Source organism: Asparagus officinalis, chromosome 7 (assembly GCF_001876935.1).
Source record: "Asparagus officinalis chromosome 7, Aspof.V1, whole genome shotgun sequence".
Taxonomy (NCBI): domain Eukaryota; kingdom Viridiplantae; phylum Streptophyta; class Magnoliopsida; order Asparagales; family Asparagaceae; genus Asparagus; species Asparagus officinalis.
Window position 1 is genome coordinate 12,657,772 of NC_033800.1, and position 17,034 is coordinate 12,674,805.

The 17,034-nt window shown below is 40.0% G+C and overlaps 1 protein-coding gene across 1 annotated transcript; it reads left to right on the plus strand.

Annotated features, from left to right (window-relative positions):
• On the plus strand, positions 4,452 to 15,095 carry LOC109846694. Its single transcript, XM_020415940.1, has 4 exons — positions 4,452 to 5,054; positions 13,072 to 13,293; positions 13,410 to 13,487; positions 13,920 to 15,095. The coding sequence occupies exons 1-4, from the start codon at positions 4,452 to 4,454 to the stop codon at positions 15,093 to 15,095; spliced, it is 2,079 nt and encodes a 692-aa protein (XP_020271529.1).

Genomic DNA, 17,034 nt, shown 5'->3' on the forward strand with positions numbered 1-17,034 from the left:
CCAAGGTACAGTGTTGGTTTCTCCGTGGGTGTTGGAGATTTTTGGTGAGACGGGCTTTAGGGTTTTGGTGCCCTAGAGGTATGTTATGGTGTTCACTCACCCAAAATACAGATATTTGCAATATGATATGATAAGAGTCCTAGCAAAACAAACTCAACCCTTTGGCCGACAACCACAATCGTCTCTCGGTCTTAGGGGAAGGAAAGCCCTAGTCAACTCTCAAGAGTTCTAGGCATTCGACTCCTCAGTCGAATTACAAGTCCTTGGCTCTTTATCAAGGTAAGCCCAAGGCACAACATATGATCAAATCCTCCAGTGCAACTCAACCATCATGGCTAATTACAAGACCTTAGTACCTTATCAGGGATAAACCCAAGGCACAATCACAGAGGTCTTGGCCCCACCGACTCATCAAGCCAACTCGCTAGTGTCGACACCAGAGGCGATATTGGTTGGCACGAGAGATCCTGACCTCCCAGGCGAGTCAACATCTCTATATCGACTCGAGAGACGGTTATTAGCTGAGATGAGACGACATTCTAACCAGTCGGATAGGCCGAAACTCGTGGGTTGATGTGAAAGGCGGTGTCGGTCGACCCTATCATCGAGGATGACCCTACTTAGGGCACTCGACCACCCACTGGGCATTTCTCAGAAACGACTGGAGGGACATTCCCCGCTACCAATTAAGTTGAGAACTCGACCCCAGCCTCAAGCCTTTATCCCAGAGCATATGTCGATATCTTAATCCACCTCGAACAAGCATTATCTAGATTTTGGCCTGATAGGTCTCCATGACTTGTCAGCTCAATCACTTCCTGAAAAATACGAAGACACCCTCTCTTATGCCGAAGTGACTTCCTCTCCAGTCGCCAGCCGATATCTGTAAAGCGATGGATGATTCAGTATGCTCACGTGCCTTCTGTCACGCTATCAATCACTTCTCATAAAATACGAAGACACCCTCTCCCATGACGAAGTGACTTCCCATCCAGTCGTCAGTCAACACATGTAGAGCAAAGGATGACTCACCTTTCAGCTCACATTTTGTTACCGCTATTTGCATAGTCGAAGTGACCAATCTTCCATGGACATCCTCTTTATATAAAAAATGCTATTCGCCATAGCGCCAAGGTTCGCAATCTAAAAATCCCCTAAAGCATACATGGCACAAAAACAAGAATATACAGTTCTTCGTCTAGACAGAGGAGCTCATGTAGATCCTCTGGGCAGAGACATTGCCACCTTAAGAACCACATGGTTCTTAACCTTCCCCTTCCCCACTCGAGTTTCACTAACTTGACCGTCGGAGGAACCACGAGGGAAGCGGTCCCCGCCCTCTTCTTCTTGTCTGTGCAGCGTGGACATCAAGCCCTCATTCAAGAACCAGGAATAAAGTCAAAGAAGAGAGCGGACCCTCCATCATCCTTCATCACCTCGCAACCATCCTCTTCTGGATTATTCTGTTTGATATTGAGCATCAACAAGGTAACATTGTATCTTTCTCTTGTGATTTAATCCTCAAGTTCAGGTGTAACTTAGAGGGATTGTATTCTTGATTCATAGTGAAATATTTGTCTGTGAATTGTCCCATGGACGTAGGCATGATTTGCCGAACCACGTTAAATATTGGTGTTTGCTTTCTTGTGGGATTTTCATTGGCGTCATATTTCGTTTAGCATTTAATTTCGTAGATTAATCTTCATAAAATCTCTAACACATTTACACATCTGTAGTGAGCAAACTTTGTTTTCATAAGATATTTAAAATTTAAGAGGGTTTTGGTGTGAAATAGTCCCATATGACTTTTTTTCAAAATTCCACAGAGTTCAGGGGGTTTTGTGAAATTTACCCAAGAATAAAACTTAAAAAGGTCCATGTGCTCACAAATCAAACTATGACAGATATAAAAGAAAAGAGATTGCTTAAAAAAATTCTAGAAACCGCTAGCAAGATTTAATAAGCACTTGGTAAGGGGGTTTTTCCACTTTAAGCATTGAGGGGTTTATTCATTGCGAGGCTAAGTGGGACAACTATCCCAATAAGGTAATTTTACTCTATTGGAATAATTTGAATAGGATAAAGAAGGATATATTGGCATAATGAGTCAGTTTGAAACATTTACTAGAAATTTTACTCTATTGGAATAAATTGAATAGGATAAATACAGAGACCGTCAGACCTCGGTGGAATCGAAGTTAAAGAGGGATATATTGGCATAATGAGTCAGTTTGAAACATTTACTAGAATAATTTAAGTAGGATAGTTGATGACAAATACTTTATTAGAATATAATATTTATTTACCAATTAAGTCTAATTAACACATCTAATTTATTTATTAAATTATTTAACATATTATGTAACAAGACATTAATTCATTAATATAATAAAACAAGATACATTGTAGTATAATTCTCATAATTTATTATAAATAAGTTTAATTCTATTAATTAATATAATATGTTATAAAATAATTATTATTATATTATATAATAATTAACATAATATGATAACAATGTATTTCATATAATATTCAATAATATTATATAATATATATTGTATTACATTATCTTGTAAAATAATTGCATATATTATATAATGGTTTTATACATAATATATTATTATTGTTATGGAGTGTTCCCTGTTACTTACAAATATGTTATCCCAAGAATGGACCTAGTCGAGCCGGCATCGCTCCCCAAAGACGACTCGAAATGCGGACTCAGTCGGGCGAAAAATTGCTGCTCAGCAACAGGCCGACACTCCCCCTGAAGGCGAATTAGAACATTACTTCCTAGCATTATTTTACCATTTATGGTCATCATTACGACTCCACGTCACTCGCAGACAAGCCTTGATTCCCCATGCCACAGAAGCGACTCCACGTCACCCGCAGACAAGCCTCAACGGTTGCTGATTCCCCATATCTCTGAAGTGACCCGCCATCACCCATCAATTGACACGAAGGGCAGAGGATGATTCAGCCTCCAGCTCACCTCTCACCGTCATCATGAGCCGCCTCCTCACTAAATACATGTTCTGCCATTGGCATCCTCTATAAATACAAACGCTATTCATCCTGAGAGGAGGTTCGGTCTCTCCATCACTACCTAAAAAAAATTCTCTAGTTACATATAAGAAGAGGATACTATTCCTCTATTACCGGACCAAGTACACCAGCTGACTTGATCGTTGGAGGTACCACAGGGAAAACAGGCCCCGTACTCCTGCGATTCTTGTGTGTGCATGTGATCCACCCACATCCGAGCTTTGAGAACCAGACATAAAGTCGAAGAAGGAAAGCGGCCCTCCATCCCTCTCGATGATCCAGCAACTCTGCAACCCCCATCGACTGTTTGTTCACGAGCATCAACAATTATATTATATGATATAACATCATATTTTAAAATATTATATTACTATATATTATAACATAATATAATTATGCATAATATAATATAGTAATGTATACAATATAATAACATTGTATTACAATTACCATAATACATCACAATACATTCAATATTATTAATTGATATTATATCAAAATTAGTTTCATATATTATATATATTTTTCTATGAAGTACATTATTAATATTTTATTATTATAATATTATAATATAATAAAAACAATAATATTATCAATATATTGAATATTATTAATTATATAATAATTAAGTTATAATAGAATCAAAATTTTATTATATTAAATATAAATATTAAATTATAATATAACATATTACATATCGTAGGAATACTATAATAATATTGTTATATTAAGTAATATAATTAAGTAATATAAAGTAATGTTATAGTAATATAACTAATATTATAATAACACTAAAATAAATTAAATATTAGTGAATAATGTAATAATGATGATATTTAATAATACAATTTAATTTAATATAACTTTTAGCAATAATATATTATTATAATTATCACTAATATATTTAGAAAATAAATACCTAAAAACTATATCACTTCCGCTCAAAGTGGGATATGAGGGAAAAAAAGTTTCTAACACGAAGGATGAGGCAAATTTTTAGGGTTGGGGCTAAAAATTATGCAGAAGCGGGAGAATTGCATTTTGTGACAAGTTGGTTGCCCTAATCATATTTTAAAAAAAAACACCATAAAGTAAAATCTCAATCTAAAATGGCTCATATTTTGTTTTGTTTCTTCTTTGAATCAAAAGTCTAATTATTAGTTCTTTTGGCGGTTGTCTTCTTGGTACACGTTAGCGGGCGATTTTTTCCCTGCTAACTTGCGCCCTCGCCTTGTAAAAAATGGTGAGAAAAAAATGGAAAGAAAATCCTGGAAATTGGATTAAGAGCTTCTAATTCGAGCTCAATTCCTCCTGAAGATCACTCTGATGTTGAAGATGATGGATTCTTCTCGGATCTAATGGGATCTACTAGACCCAAATGAGAGAAGATGAAGGTGTCAATGACGGATATACTTAGATCTAACAAATTCTTGGTGGATTCTCTTCTATCTCAGATAACTCCTGAGTTGATCGAAGTTCGATCACGCCACCTCTGTAAGTCTTCAAACTCTGGAATTGGTGATGGTAGTTCATCAAGAATTTCTTGGGCGGATGATCTTGAATTGGAGAATGAATCAATATTAAATCTCTCATCAAAACATCGTTCTAATATTTCTAATAAGAACTTTGATTCTGTTTCTTCAATTATTCCGGATGTTGTTTTGATTCTGGAATCAAGTACTGTTCCATTGGCTCCGGCGGGAAATTCCTCTAATATGGTAAAATCTGTTGAGAATTTAGTTAAAAATAACTCAAATACTAGATTTCTTGATAGTAATAAGTTTGATTTTCCTCCTCTTGATTCTTCAAAAGATGTGCCTCTTCCAGATCCTGTTATCAACACGAAGAAAACTTGGGTGAGTTTATTCACTGATAACAGGAAACCTGGTAGTGGATTTAGTTTGAACTATGTAAAACCTGATGTAGCAAATTCAGTAACATTTGATGAGGATGAATGGAATGAAGGAAGCACTATATGGAAATTGTTTGTGGGAAAATTTGCAGTAAAAAGAAACGAAGGAAAATTGATCTGTATTCCTTTAATCTCAGTTATAATTGGATTTACTGATTATAAAAGAGAGGAGAATGAATTTGATTCTCCCCTTTGTTTAATTCTGGGTTCTTCACGGTGGCGATGAGATGCCTCCCTCGAATGCTCGCGTCGAGTTTGCTTCTCGTTGACGATCCGACGTCTTGATTCACTGGAACATGGTCTTCTCCTCACGATTTGACGTTGTGGAGAACTCTGAATGAGTTTGAAACTCTATGAAAGAGTTGATTTAACCAAAATCGGTCTATAAGCCAAGGATGAAGAAGATCTTATTGCTGATCTCCAAAGCTTCAACCGAAGGATGAAGGATCATCTTTTCGCTGCCAAGAAGTTCCAACCGAAGGATCAGAACCGAAGCCCCTGCTGCCAAGGAGTCCCAACAGACCGACCATTGAACTGAATTGATTTTTAGTTATTTATGGGGGATTAAGGGGTGTAACCACCTCCTTAATTCGCTCCTAAGTGGGGCTAATGGGATGTAACCACCCCTTAAATCACTCCTGAGTAGAGTTGTGATCCCCTTAGATCGTGGGAAACGGTTTTAAAACCGTTCAGCTCATGTTTGAACGAGTCAAACGCAAAATCCATGTTCTAATGCGAATTCTGCGTTCAAACGCAGTGTTTGGAAGTTTGAACGCAGTGTCTGAAAGCTCGGACGCAGCGGCTAGAAACTGCATTGGCATCTTGTTGGAAGCTGCGTTTGGCGGCTTGGAAGCTGCGTTTGGTAGCGGTATAGAGTTGCGTCTGGCAGCGGTATAGAGCTGCGTTGGGCAGCGGTATAAAGCTGCGTTGGGCAGCGGTATAGAGCTGCGTTGGGCAGCGGTATAGAGCTGCGTTGGACAGCGCTTGGAGCTGCCTTGAGCAACGTTCGTGGCTATGAACGCGATGCGTCTTGATGCTGGTGTGCGGGGAGGACTTCCACGTCTTGGTTTGAAGAGACCGTCGATTTGTAGTCTCTTTATGTCAGAACGTTGCAAAGATCGTCGTTTTGTAATCTTTGCTTTATCTCTTTGATATGTGAGAGTCGTCAGATTGTAACTCTCGATGTTGATTGTGAAGGCTGTTGATTAGAACTTTTATCAGTTATTGCGAAGGTCGTCAGATTGTACCATTCATCAGTCTACATGAAAGTCTTCAAATTGTAGCCTTTTGGAAGTCATCAGATTGTAACTTCCATCATCGGTGTTTGATGGGGAATCAGCTATCTATTATAATTTTTAGACAGCCTACAGAACCCCCTCCAAAGTTTTCGAAAGTTCGCGGTTGACTGGGACGAATTTTCGGAATACTTTGGATCTCAACTCTGATCTTGGAGCTGCTGATTCCTTGTTGTAAAGGATTTGTTCTCTGCACTTGCTTCGAAGGCATCTTGGTTGAAGTGATTTGCCACGTAGGACCCGTGTGAAGGTATGTGCCATAATCTTGCTTCTGGAATGTGGGGGTGAACCCTGCATTTTGAACTTGAGATGCGGGTCTCACCCTTGCATGTTGAATTTGGAACACGGGTGTGACCTCGGCGTTCGGTTTTTGCATCGCGGGTCTGACCTTAACGTTTTGACTTAAGACATGGAAGTGGCTTCCGTGCATTTTTGACTAAGTCTTTGAGACTTGTCTTTAGCTCATTTGTTTTAAGTCTCGACTCACATCCATTAAGCTGATGGACCTACAAACGTGCATATGATTTTTGGCAAATCCTCAGCCATCAACGGATTTGATAAGCCTTTACCGACTACCGTTTGAGTCGGGCTAGCATGTGGATTGTCTAAGTCCGTTCCACATGTAACGTTGTGCTAAGAGAATGAACCCTCTTAGACTTGATGCTATGATTTTGAATACATAGACTTTGTCATTTTCACGGGAAACGACTAACCGGCAACGCGTGTTAGGCGTAGGCTTATCTCTAATTAGGGATCGAGATAAAGTCCCCCATGCGTAAAAGGCATGGATTTTGGTGCTACGATGTTGAATACGTAGACTTTGTTGTTATTTCTTCCTGTGTTACTTGAAACACTGAAAGAAAGTTGGAAGCGCCAGAGGTGTAATATTAACTTGGCATGAATTTTCACTTAGAGTGAAATTCAGAAATTTTCTTTATTATCACTAGGATTTCTAGAAAATATTTAATCCGTTGGGGATTTTATAATGACAACTTGCTATTCTTGTTGAAAAAGGATTAACAAGTTCATTGGGGGGTTTGACTGTTAGAGGTGTGATGTTAACCTAACAGTATTTTTATGGACCTATCGCTCCATTGACGAGAGTCGATAAGTGAAAAGTATTGCGATCGAAGCAACTTTGAGGACCTATCGCTCTATTGACGAGAGTCGATAAGTTGATTTTGTCAGAGGTGTTTGATATTAACGTGACAAGAGAATGTTACGATCGGAGCAACTTTGTGGACTTATCATCCTATTGAAGAGGATTAATAAGTTGATTTTGTCAGAGGTGTGATATTAACATGACAGGAATTTGTGTTGCGATGAGAGCAACTTTGTGGACTTATCATCCTATTGACGAGGATTGATAAGTGGGTTGTCAGAGGTATGATGTTAATGTGACAACTTTGTGGACTTACCATCCTATTGACGAGGATTGATAAGTGGATTGTCAGAGGTTTGGTGTTAACATGACAAAAATTTGTTGTGATCAGGGCAACTTTGTGGACTTATCATCCTATTGACGAGGATTGATAAGTGGGTTGTTAGAGGTATGATGTTAACGTGACAACTTTGTGGACTTATCATCCTATTGACGAGGATTTATAAGTGGATTGTCAGAGGTTTGGTGTTAACATGACAAAAATTTGTTGCGATCAGGGTAACTTTGTGGACTTATCATCCTATTGAAGAGGATTGATAAGTGAATCGGTTGTCAGAGGTGTGATATTAACGTGACAGGATTGTGTACTTGTGATTTGAACAAGATTTTGAAGACTAGCGTCTCGCTGGGAAGAATTGCTAAGTGGGTTTATCATCAGAAGCGATGAATTTTGATACTAAGATTTTTAAGACTTAGTATCTTGCTGGGGAAGATTGCGATTTGAGCAATTTTGAGGACCTATCATCCTATTGAAGAGGATTGATAAGTTGATTGTCAGAGGTATATTGTTAACGTGACAAATTAGGAGCGATGCAAGCTGCATTCATACTCTGTGGGGTGATGATCGTCAGAAGTGTAATGTTAACTTGACGATGTGAAAGATTTATTACTCTTAATCCAATGGATTCCAAGTAACCAACCCCCAGTCTTGATTAAGACTTAGCAGGGGAATAAAAAGAGGTAGACAAGGCACATCACCTAGTGAGGCACTATCCATGAAGTCGGAATAGAGGCACATCACCTGGTAGGCCATTATCTGATGAGTTTGACTATCAGATGTAACTGTTAACGTGATAGTTTTGTGGACCCGCCATCCTACTTGAAGAGGATTGGTGGAGGAATATGGAGGAAAATGACTATCAGAGGTGATGGTTAACGTGATAGTTTTGGTGGACCCGCCATCCTTCTTGAAGAGGATTGGTGGGGGAATTTGGAGGAAAAGGACTATCAGAGGTGACGGTTAACGTGATAGTTTTGGTGGACCCGTCATCCTACTTGAAGAGGATTAGTGGGGGAATTTGGAGGAAAAAGACTATCAGAGGTGACGGTTAACGTGATAGTTTTGGTAGACTCGCCATCCTATTGAAGCGGATTAGCAGATTGATGGACTATCAGAGGTAACTGTTAACGTGATAGATTTATGGACCTGTCATCCTATTGAAGAGGATTGGCAGATTGATAGACTATCAGAGGTAACTGTTAACGTGATAGATTTGGTAGATTCGCCATCCTATTGAGGAGGATTAGCTTCAATAGTCGTGGTATCTTCCTCTTCTGACTGAGAAGATTGGGCTTGGTCCGATTGCTCAGGAGAAGATTGGGCTTTGTCCGATTGCTCGGGCTGATCTTGCCCACTTTGTTCTTCAGCTTTGATCCTGGCAATAATCTTTTGAGCCTGTTCGCCTTGAGAAATTAGTTGTCTCCAGGAACGGCATTCTGTAACCCTCATTTGTGCTCTATTGAGGAGGATTAGCTTCAATAGTCGTGGTATCTTCTTCTGACTGAGAAGATTGGGCTTGGTCCGATTGCTCAGGTGAAGGTTGGGCTTGGTCTGATTGCTCAGGTTGATCCTGCCTACTTTGTTCTTCAGGTTTGATCCTGGTAATAATCTTTTGAGCCTGTTCGCCTTGAGAGATTAGTTGTCTCTAGGAACGACATTCTGCAACCCCTATTCGGGCTAGGAGGTCGGTTTGTAAATTATGTCGACAGGTCTCCACTAGGGTAGACTGTGTCATACCTGTCGGACATCATAGAGCCATGTTTCAAAACCTTTTGACGAAGACTTTGACAGACTCCCTCTTCTTCTGCTTAGTGGCGAGAATGGTATGAATGGAACTTCTGTATCATCTTCAAAGAATCTTGATAGGAAAAGTCTCTCTAAATCCGTCCACTTTTGGATACATCCGGCATGTAATTTTCTAAACCATTCAAAGGCAACTCCCTTGAGGGTGCCAATGATTGCCTTTGAATAATCGAGCCAGTATGGCGTCGTTTGATATCACATTCCCAGTCTGTGACTTGAAGTGATAGATATGTTGGTTCGGTGAACCCGTGCCGTTAAAAGTTTGTAGCGTCGGTACCTCAAATTTTGGAGGATAAGGGGCTGCATCCCATTCGGCAGGATAGGGTCTGACAACTCCCTCTTCTTGGAGCTCGCTTCTGTTGGCCATGGCATTGAGGCGGGCTTCCAATTCTTCCATTTTGGCAGACTGGATATTCTGTTCGTTCTCAGTCTCTCTTCCTTCATCAGAGGAAGATTCTAGGTTGTGGGCTTCTTGGTCAGAAGCCGTATCATCAACCATTTTTCCCTTCCCTTTGCTTGTGTGAGGTCGGGATGAAGACGTTTTTCCTCTCCGGGAGGATTCTTGCCTAGTTGGCGAATCTGTCTTCTGATATTTAACTTTGTCTGCGATGAGTTGATTCAACAGGGCCATGAGTTCATTAATGGCCTTCTGCTGAGATTTGAGCATGACGTCTTGATCAGCAACCCTCTTTGAAAGATCTTCAGAATGTTCTGCCATGTGGGTGAAGCTCTCATGCCCAATGAAAGAGCTTGATGATTGAGACTCCGCAATGGCTGAGTGTTCATCATCGGAATTAGTTTTTATGGCTAACCTCCGATAGTTGATAGGGGGAATGGCTCCTGTTCGCGTCCGAGTGCGTTGGTAGACTCCTTCAAACTCGTTAGCGATTTCTCTGACGGTCGGTGAACGACTTGTCTCAGAGTTATCGGAACTAGGACCTGAGGCTTTCCCTCTGCCGATCACATTGATAGTGACCCCAGGATACTCGGTCTATGGAGACTTCTTCATGTGAGAACGTCGTCATTGGTTGGGCAAAGCAACGTTCGTAAATTGGTCGAACACCAACAGTTTGGCCGCATATGAGCAGCATTGACATCCCGAGAGGACCGTAGGAATCAGTCGTTCACATTGGAATGAACGAATGATTTGTTGCATCAGTCTTTCTCTCGATATGAACTCTCTCAAATCTTTCGCAAAGACTCGAGAAGAATTACTCACTGATCGTGAGATTTGAATTGGAACCCCCAGTCCATGATTGGACGGGACTGGCTCCTGGTGAGCATGGATATGGTTGAGACGCCTTGAATCCAAAGACTTCTGACATCCGCCCCTCAATCTAGTCGTGCTACGCAGAGGGTTGCGCTCAGTCTTCTTCACACAGAGCCTATGTTTGGGCTCATAGACGCAATACTTGCATTCTGAAATAGAAACGCAGGGCATAGGGTCACGTTTAGGCTCACAAACACGAAGCTCGTGTTGACTTGAGGATCAATATTCTCGAAGATGTGCTCGTCGCAGGGATCTCCTCCTGCGTCGAGCGGCATTCTTCTTAGCCTGCTTCAAGGCCTTTGTCGCCTCAATGGACATCTTTCGACCCGATACCCGTCGTCTTGGCGCGGGTTTGGCTGAAGCTGAGCCCACTCCATCGGAGGAGGGGCTGTCCAAGCAATCTGGCCCAAAGTAGAGGTCTTTCTTCGGCATAGGAGCAACAGTTGGAGCTTTAGTCTCTTTGGAGACTTTGTGGATCTTGCGCATAGCCTTGGGGCTAAGGGATCCGGAGGAGAGGGCCTCCTCAAACTTGGCTTGATCAAACTCTACCACGAGAGTTTCGACGGTTGTTCCAGTGAGGTGAACATTGAATTGCGCCACCACTTCTTCGTCAGAGAAGCTAGTCCCCAGCGGAGTCGCCATCTTTTGTTTGTGGGAAAATTTGCAGTAAAAAGAAACGAAGGAAAATTAATCTGTATTCCTTTAATCTCAGTTACAATTGGATTTCCTGATTAAAAAAAGAGGATCTTACTGCTGATCTCCAAAGCCAAGGATGAAGAAGATCTTATTGATGATCTCCAAAGCTTCAACCGAAGGATGAAGGATCATCTTTTCGCTGCCAAGAAGTTCTAACCGAAGGATCAGAACCGAAGCCCCTGCTGCCAAGGAGTCCCAACAGACCGACCCTTGAACTGAATTGATTTTTAGTTATTTATAGGGGATTAAGGTGTGTAACCACATTCTTAATTCGCTCCTAAGTGGGGCTAATGGGATGTAACCACCCCTTAAATCACTCCTGAGTGGAGTTGTGATCCCCTCAGATCGTGGGAAACGGTTTTGAAACTGTTCAGCTCGTGTTTGAACGAGTCAAACGCAAAATCCATGTTCTGATGCGAATTCTGCGTTCAAACGCAGTGTTTGGAAGCTTGAACGCAGTGTCTGAAAGCTCGGACGCAGCGGCTGGAAACTACGTTGGCATCTTGTTGGAAGCTGCGTTTGGCGGCTTGGAAGCTGCGTTTGGTAGCGGTATAGAGTTGCGTCTGGCAGCGGTATAGAGCTGCGTTGGGCAGCGGTATAGAGCTGCGTTGGGCAGCGGTTGGAGCTGCGTTGAGCAACAGTATAGAGCTACGTTGGGCAACGGTATAGAGCTGCGTTGGACAGCGCTTGGAGCTGCGTTGAGCAACGTTCGTGGCTATGAACGTGATGCGTCTTAATGCTGGTGTGCGGGGAGGACTTCCACGTCTTGGTTTGAAGAGCCCGTCGATTTGTAGTCTCTTTCTGTCAGAACGTTGCAAAGATCGTCGTTTTGTAATCTTTGCTTTAGCTCTTTGATATGTGAGAGTCGTCAGATTGTAACTCTCGATGTTGATTATGAAGGCTGTTGATTAGAGCTTTCATCAGTTATTACGAAGGTCGTCAGATTATACCCTTCATCAGTCTACATGAAAGTCTTCAAATTGTAGCCTTCTGGAAGTCGTCAGATTATAACTTCCATCATCGGTGTTTGATGGGGAATCAACTATCTATTATAATTTTTAGACAGCCTACAGAAATCTTCTCTTATTAGACATGTTTTGGCATTAAATGCAAAATTCAAGGCAATGGAATCTTATGTTCTAAAAGTTTGGGGGAGTTTGGCAATTCCTGAAGTATGTCTTCTCAAACCTGGTCTTTTTCTGTTTAAGTTTAAAAACATGGATGATATGAGGAGCATCTTGGAGAACGGGCCTTGGTTTTTTGGATCTAGGCCTATCCTTTTGAAGCCTTGGACTATAGATGAAGATTTAGAAAAGATGGATGATTGTGTGTATCCTGTGTGGATTCACTTACCAGGCTTGAAGCTTAATTTGTGAAATGCAAAGAGTGTTAGTAAAATTACCAGCATTATAGGCAATACTATTGATACTGATAAGCTAACAACTATTAGACAAAGGCTAGCATATGCAAGGGTGCTAGTTGAAGTCAACATGCCCTCTTCACTTCCTGATGAAATTTATATACATGGACCAAATGGCAAGAAGTTTCTTCAGAATGTGTATTATGAATTAAAGCCTAGATGGTGTGACACATGTAAAATAGTTGGTCATGAAACAAAATTTTGCAGGAGGAAGGCTGGAATACAGAGATGGATTCCTAAAAAAACTTCCTAAAAAAACTGTGAAGCTTGTTAATACAGGAGCAACTGGCATGTCAATTCTGAATGCTGATACCACTGATGTGCATGTTGTGCACATTCAGGAGGATGTGGCCCAGTCTAAGAAGAATGAAGCTATAACACATAATGATATAGTTCAGCAATTTGTACATCATGTGCATGTTGTGCATGTTCAGGAGGGGGGAGGGTACTTCCAAAAGGAAATGAGGGCTTGAGACAAGAAAATTTTGTGCATCAGCTTGTTTTATCTGTTCTGGATAAGGTGAAAGATGATGCAAATATATTCCTGAAAAACAATTCAGTACTCCACTCTCAATCAAAAGGAAAGGAAATATTGCAGGTAGGGGAAAGCTTTATAAATTACAGAGAAAAGGAAAATATAAGCCCAATACACATGATGCAAGTTCAACACTCAAACATGGTGATTCCTGGGTATATGTTCGAGTAAAACTAGGAAAACTAGCTCAGGCAATTCATATGAGAACAATAGTACATGTGATCCCTCTATAATTGATAGGGGGATTACTTCAATGAATTTGTCATTCTGGAATGTGAGGGGTTGAATAAATCCTCCAAACAACATTTGGTAAGGAATTACTTAATGCAATATCATCTATCCTTCTTAGCTCTCCTAGAAACCAAAATTAAGGAATCTTCACTTCCTATTATTAGCAAGAAAATAGCTAGCAACTAGGAATGGATATCAAATGTTAGGGTTCCTGAGAAAACCAGGATCCTTATCATGTGGGATTCTTGTATTTTTGATATTCAGGTTATTAAAAAATCAGATCAGCATGCTACTTGTTTAGTCAAGTCCTTAGATGGTAGGTTAGACTGTGTTATCTCTACCATTTATGGTTTCAACCAAATGGAAGCTAGAAAAGAGTTATGGTCTGATCTTAATAGCATTCTTCAAAACATTGGTAATATACCATGGCTCCTATGTGGGAATTTTAATACCATGATAAGTAATAAAAAGAAATTGGGAGGTACAAATCTTACTGAGGCTGACACTAGAGAATTTAGAAAGTCGATTGAAGATTGCTCTCTTAATCACTTGAAAACACAAGGATGTTTTTACACCTGGAATAATAAGCAAGATGCAAGCACTAGGGTCTGGAGTAGACTTGATAAAGCACCGGTAAATGATGCATGGATCAATATGTTCAACTCCAGCCATGTGGAATTTTTGCTTCCAAGTTTCTCAGACCATTCACCAACAATAGTATTGGTTTATGATGATCAGATACAAGGAAAAAAGCCATTCAAATTCTTTAAAATGTGGACCAAGCATGATAGGTTTCTTCCCACGGTATCCAATATTTGGGAATCTAAAATCCAGGGATTCATAATGTTTTTAGTTTATACAAAACTTAAATTGTTGAGGGGTGCATTGAAGGATCTTAACAAGAAGCATTTCAAAAATATCAGTGGGCAAGTACAAAGAGCCATAATTGCTTTAGAAGATGCACAGAGAACTCTACAATCTAATCCCCTCAATCCTGCACTTATTAGCCATGAGAAAGAGTGCTTTTCTATCTACAACAACCTTCTAGACTATGAACTATCTTTCTATAAGCAAAAAGCTAGAATATCTTGGAGTGTGCACGGAGATAGATGTACCAGTTTTTTCATGCAATTGCTAAATCAAACAGGCATGATAACAGAGTGGTGGTTCTCTACAATAATGAGGGGAATAGGATTACTAATGGTGATGAAATTGTTAGAGTTAGTGTCCTTTTACAAAAACCTGATAGGCACGGCAGTTTACTCTTCCCCGCCCGACATAAACATCATAAAATCAGGCTCTTGTCTAAATGACTCTCAAATTAGGGAGCTCTCTATTCCAGTGACTAAGGATGAAACTAAGGCAGCAGTATTCTCCATGGCTGATGATAAAGCACCAGGGCCTGATAGCTATAGTGCTTCTTTTTTCAAAACTGCATGACCTATAATTAGAGATGAGGTCACATTGGCCATAGAGGACTTCTTCAAAACTGGAAAGATATTGGGGGTTGCTAATTCCACTTCAATTACCCTTATCCCAAACGTACAATGCTCTAAAACCCCCTCAGACTTCAGGCCTATCTCTTGCTGCAATGTTATATACAAATTTATATCAAAGATACTTGCAAATAGAATAAAACCTGTAACCTATCTCTTGCTGCAATGTTATATACAAATTTATATCAAAGATACTTGCAAATAGAATAAAACCTGTAATGGGATCTCTAGTGAATGAGGCTCAGAGTGTTTATATCAAAGATACTTGCAAATAGAATAAAACCTGTAATGGGATCTCTAGTGAATGAGGCTCAGAGTGTTTTTGTCAAAGGGAGACAGATTTCAAGCAACATAATGCTAGCACATGAATTAGTTAAAAGCTATAGCAGAAAACACATCTCCCTAAGGGTTATGCTGAATATTAACATTAGGAAAGCCTATGACACAATTAGTTGGAGTTTCATTAAAGATATGCTCTTGGCGTTCGGATTCCCTGATGTTCTAATAAAATGGATTATGGTATGCATTACCTCTTCTAAATACTCAATCTCCCTAAATGGTGCACTACATGGGTATTTCAAAGGTGAGCGTGGCTTGAGACAGGGTGACCCACTCTCTCCCTATCTTTTCATTTTGGGTATGGAATATCTCTCAAGGAGTATGGCCTCTTTAAAGAATGATAGGTCTTTTAAATTTCATCCTAAATGCAAAATTCTCCAATTACTTTTCTTATATTCATGGATGATTTGTTGTTATTTGCTAAAGGAGAAGTTTATTCTGTGCGTAAGATGTATCAGTGTGTCAGGTTGTTTAGTGAAGTTTCAGGTTTAGAAGCAAATCCTGATAAATGTTTCATCTTATATGGAGGAGTGGAAGATTCATTTAAAGCATCCATATATGGTATTCTTGGTTTCTCAGAGGGAACTATGCCAATTAAATACCTTGGAGTTCGTTAAAGCATCCATATATGGTATTCTTGGTTTCTCAGAGGGAACTATGCCAATTAAATACCTTGGAGTTCCTCTTATTACTAAAAGACTCTCCTACACATTTCTCAGAGGGAACTATGCCAATTAAATACCTTGGAGTTCCTCTTATTACTAAAAGACTCTCCTACACAAACTGCAGTCCTTTGGTTGTTAAAATCTCATGGCAGTTACATAACTAGGCAAAACACAGGAAATTGTCATATGCTAGCAGATTACAAGTAATCAAAAGTGTAATTCTGGGTGTGCTAATCTATTGGACATCAAACTACATACTACCTGTCAAGGTGCTGCACAATTAGATGAGGTGCACGAATTTTCTGTGGGGTAAAGCTGATAACTCTCCTAGGATTCCTCTTGTATCTTAGGAGAAGGTGTGTTTAGGGATCAAACAAGGTGGTTTAGGAGTTTTTTCAGCTCAAACATGAAACTTTGCATCTGCATTAAGGAGTATGTGGTTTATATATACTAATAAAGAATCATTGTGGATCAAGTGGATCCATGGGAACTATCTCAAGCATAGAGATATTTGGCAAGTTAATGCTAAACCAGGTGATTCTTAGATGTGGAAGCAGTTGATTAAAATAAGAGATAAGGCATTGGCTGAATTTGGAGGAGTTGAAAGTTTGAAGAATCTGATCAGGTCTTGCTACTCAAACTCAAAGTTAAAGCTCTCAGTCTTGTATAAAGCTCTCTCCCCTGCAACAAACAATGTGGCATGACATAAAATAGTTTGGGGGAGCCTAAATGTCCCGAAGCATTCATTTATCAGTTGGTTGGCTATCCAGGATAGGCTTCTAACATAGGATAGACTACTGAAGAGAGGTATCATTAATGCAAATTTATGTTGTTTATGCTCAAGTGCTAGCATGGAATCTAGGGATCATTTGTTCTTCG

Excerpts from the sequence above, each read along its gene's own strand:
- LOC109846694 (XM_020415940.1), top strand. The coding sequence starts at position 4,452 with ATGACGGATATACTTAGATCTAACAAATTCTTGGTGGATTCTCTTCTA. Across the intron at positions 5,055-13,071 it reads TGTTTGTGGGAAAATTTGCA|TTGGTCATGAAACAAAATTT; the intron begins GTAAAAAGAAAC and ends CATGTAAAATAG. Across the intron at positions 13,294-13,409 it reads ATGATATAGTTCAGCAATTT|GTGAAAGATGATGCAAATAT; the intron begins GTACATCATGTG and ends GTTCTGGATAAG.